General features: G+C 52.6%; 1 protein-coding gene across 1 annotated transcript; it reads left to right on the forward strand.

Annotated features, from left to right (window-relative positions):
* The first annotated feature begins 849 nt into the window (after positions 1-849).
* sp8a (sp8 transcription factor a) lies at positions 850-2,774 on the forward strand. Its single transcript, XM_070985090.1, has 2 exons — positions 850-936; positions 1,493-2,774. Exons 1-2 carry the CDS (start codon positions 850-852, stop codon positions 2,726-2,728), a joined length of 1,323 nt encoding a protein of 440 aa, XP_070841191.1. The 3' UTR covers positions 2,729-2,774.

The following is a 2,774-nucleotide window of genomic DNA, read 5'->3' on the forward strand; positions in this document are numbered from 1 at the left end:
TTTTTTTTTTTTTTTTTTTGAAAGCCGACGTTTGTTTCGCGTTGAAAGAGATGAAATTGCGGAGGCAGTGGTGGTGTCCTCCCCTCCCTCCCCCAGGGCTGACTGGAAACGCCCCAGGGACAGGATGGGACGGACCGGGCCAGCCTCTCATTCATCAGCCTCTCCCTCTGCGTGGCTTCACAGCATCAGTAAAAACAACTTCAGGATGTGTCGCTGAAACGAAGCTTTTCCGTCTGACACATCAGGCCAGGTGGCTTTAACCATTCAATATCTTTAAGTGTTTACGTGCACCTAAAAACACACTGACACTCATTTGTTTAAACTGGCCCCTGAATCTGGAAAGAGTTCTTCAAACGTCATCTTTTTTGTTATTTATGTTATTTAATTAATTACCACAGTGCTTTGGCCCCTGGTGGACCTGCATTTTGCCTGGTTCATAATGCAAATAAGTTGCTGGCATAAATTAATAAATACTTGATAATAACTGCTGCCTTATTTATTAACCTAATGATGACATTCACGTGCTCAGCCACATAACGGAGGGTAATAGAGAAGCCACTGGTGCTTACTGGTGTCCATTTAGTCCAGTTTTCTGATTAACCAGCATCGTTCTGGTCAAACAGCTCCACCGAATTTCTTCTCTTTTACTTTATTGTGTCTCACTTGTAATTTGGAGTGAGCGCGCCGCTCGCGAGACCTCACGGACAAAATTTACGACGACCTCGAGCGCAAATGTTAGGAGACGGTCTGAGGCTGGTGTCTGATTGGTCTTCGGGCTCTCAGCGGCACTTCAAAGCGAGGAAGAAGCTACAACTAGAAAAGCAGTCGGAGGGGAAACAGACTCATTGCATGCAGTCACCGCGAGCGCACACACACGGACACACACGGTCAGCCAAAGATATCACAGCAAAAACCATGGCTGCTACACTGCTAGGGGTAAGTTTGCCTTTCTATGTGTTTGCGAAGACATTTTTTTTCCAAGATGTTGCTAAAATATCGGTGTAATATGGTTATAATATCCATGCAGGGTGTTCATTCGGTGTGTCTGTCGTATTCAGGCAACACAATTAACTTCAGACTGATGTATTTTATCTTCTGCGCAGTTGCTGTAATAACCAATATTCCCATAATAATGTCATAATAAAGTGACAATATGTTAGATTAGAAGTGCATGCTTGTAAGGTGAAAGGAAGGTGCTTTCTTTAATTTTAGAAACCCTCTCACTACAACGTGATTCCTGTAATGACGGTTAAGTATTTTGGAAAAAGTTTACCTGCCGTAGTGTCGGTGCTGTTGGACACCCCCCTCCATTGTCTCCGACTGATCCACGCCAGAGGCGCATTGTTTTTAAAGCTCACATTATTAATGCATGACTTGAATCTGCGAGCAGGTGACTAACACACTAGATTTACAGGATATTTGTGCTTTGCGCGTCTTTACGCACGCCATATTTTGCCATGACTCTGGAGTGACGGCCCTGTTTTCCCCACAGGAGGAGCCCCGGCTAGGCAGCACACCGCTGGCCATGCTGGCCGCCACCTGCAGCAGAATCGGTGACCCCAGCTCTTCGTGCTCTCCCGCTCTGTCCGATGGAGCACCGGGGCTCGTCGGGGGCTTCCGCCCATGGAGAGGGGGCGCCCCGGCAGCCAGCAGCCTGGGTGCCTGCCTCACCTCGCTCGGGGTTCCCTCTGGAAACTCCAGGAGTAACTGCACCGGATTAACGGAGACTTCCAGCGCTTTCTCGGTGACCACTGCCAACTCTCATTTTGGAAGTGATTATTCGATGTACCAGACCGCTGTGTCCTCAGACAACACTGTCCCCGATCCCGCTCACGCACAGCGGTCTGTGTTTCTGACCAAATTCCCCTCCTCAGTGGAAGGGTTAGCTGGGGTATATCCGAGGATGCACACGCATCCCTATGAGTCACTGTTCAAGCCAGTGGGAGATGTCAGCAACGGAACCACGGCTTGGTGGGACATGGGGACCAACTGGGTTGACGCACAGAGCCCGGCCGGGATGTCCTCTCCTCTGAGCGGCTACAGCAGTGACTACAGCCCCGCCTTCGGCCCCGGTGCCTCTCAGCACCTGCTCCCCACCACGCAGCACCTGTTTGACGGCTTTAGACCTCCTGTCCATGCTCCATACACAGAGTCTACGACGACGGGCGCACCTGCGCTGACAGGAAACCCCATCGTTTCCCTGCCCGCATCTTCCCGCTCCTCGTCGCGGCGGTACTCTGGCAGAGCCACGTGCGACTGCCCGAACTGCCAGGAGGCGGAGAGCCTTGGCCAGGGGGGCACGAGTCCGCGGCGGAGGGGCTTGCACAGCTGCCACATACCGGGCTGTGGTAAAGTTTACGGCAAAACCTCTCACCTGAAGGCTCACCTGCGCTGGCACACAGGGGAGAGGCCGTTTGTCTGCAACTGGCTCTTCTGCGGGAAACGCTTCACGCGCTCCGACGAGCTCCAGCGGCATTTGCGCACGCACACCGGGGAGAAACGATTCGAGTGCTCCGTGTGCCACAAACGCTTCATGCGCTCCGACCACCTCAGCAAACACGCGAGGACGCACGGCGCGGATGGCTCAGAGGATGTCGGGGATCCAGGACTCGGCAAGGGGAACAGCGACACGGACAATAGCCTGTCTGGTAGCCCGAGCCAGTCACCCGGGCTTCACGTGCGTGAGGGAGTCCCCCAGACCACCAAGGGACAGAGTGCGGTGGAATAATTTACAACACTGAACACTAACAACGCCACACGTGGGCATTGCTGAC

The sequence above is a fragment of the Chaetodon trifascialis genome, chromosome 17, assembly GCF_039877785.1.
Source record: "Chaetodon trifascialis isolate fChaTrf1 chromosome 17, fChaTrf1.hap1, whole genome shotgun sequence".
Classification (NCBI taxonomy): Eukaryota; Metazoa; Chordata; class Actinopteri; order Chaetodontiformes; family Chaetodontidae; genus Chaetodon; species Chaetodon trifascialis.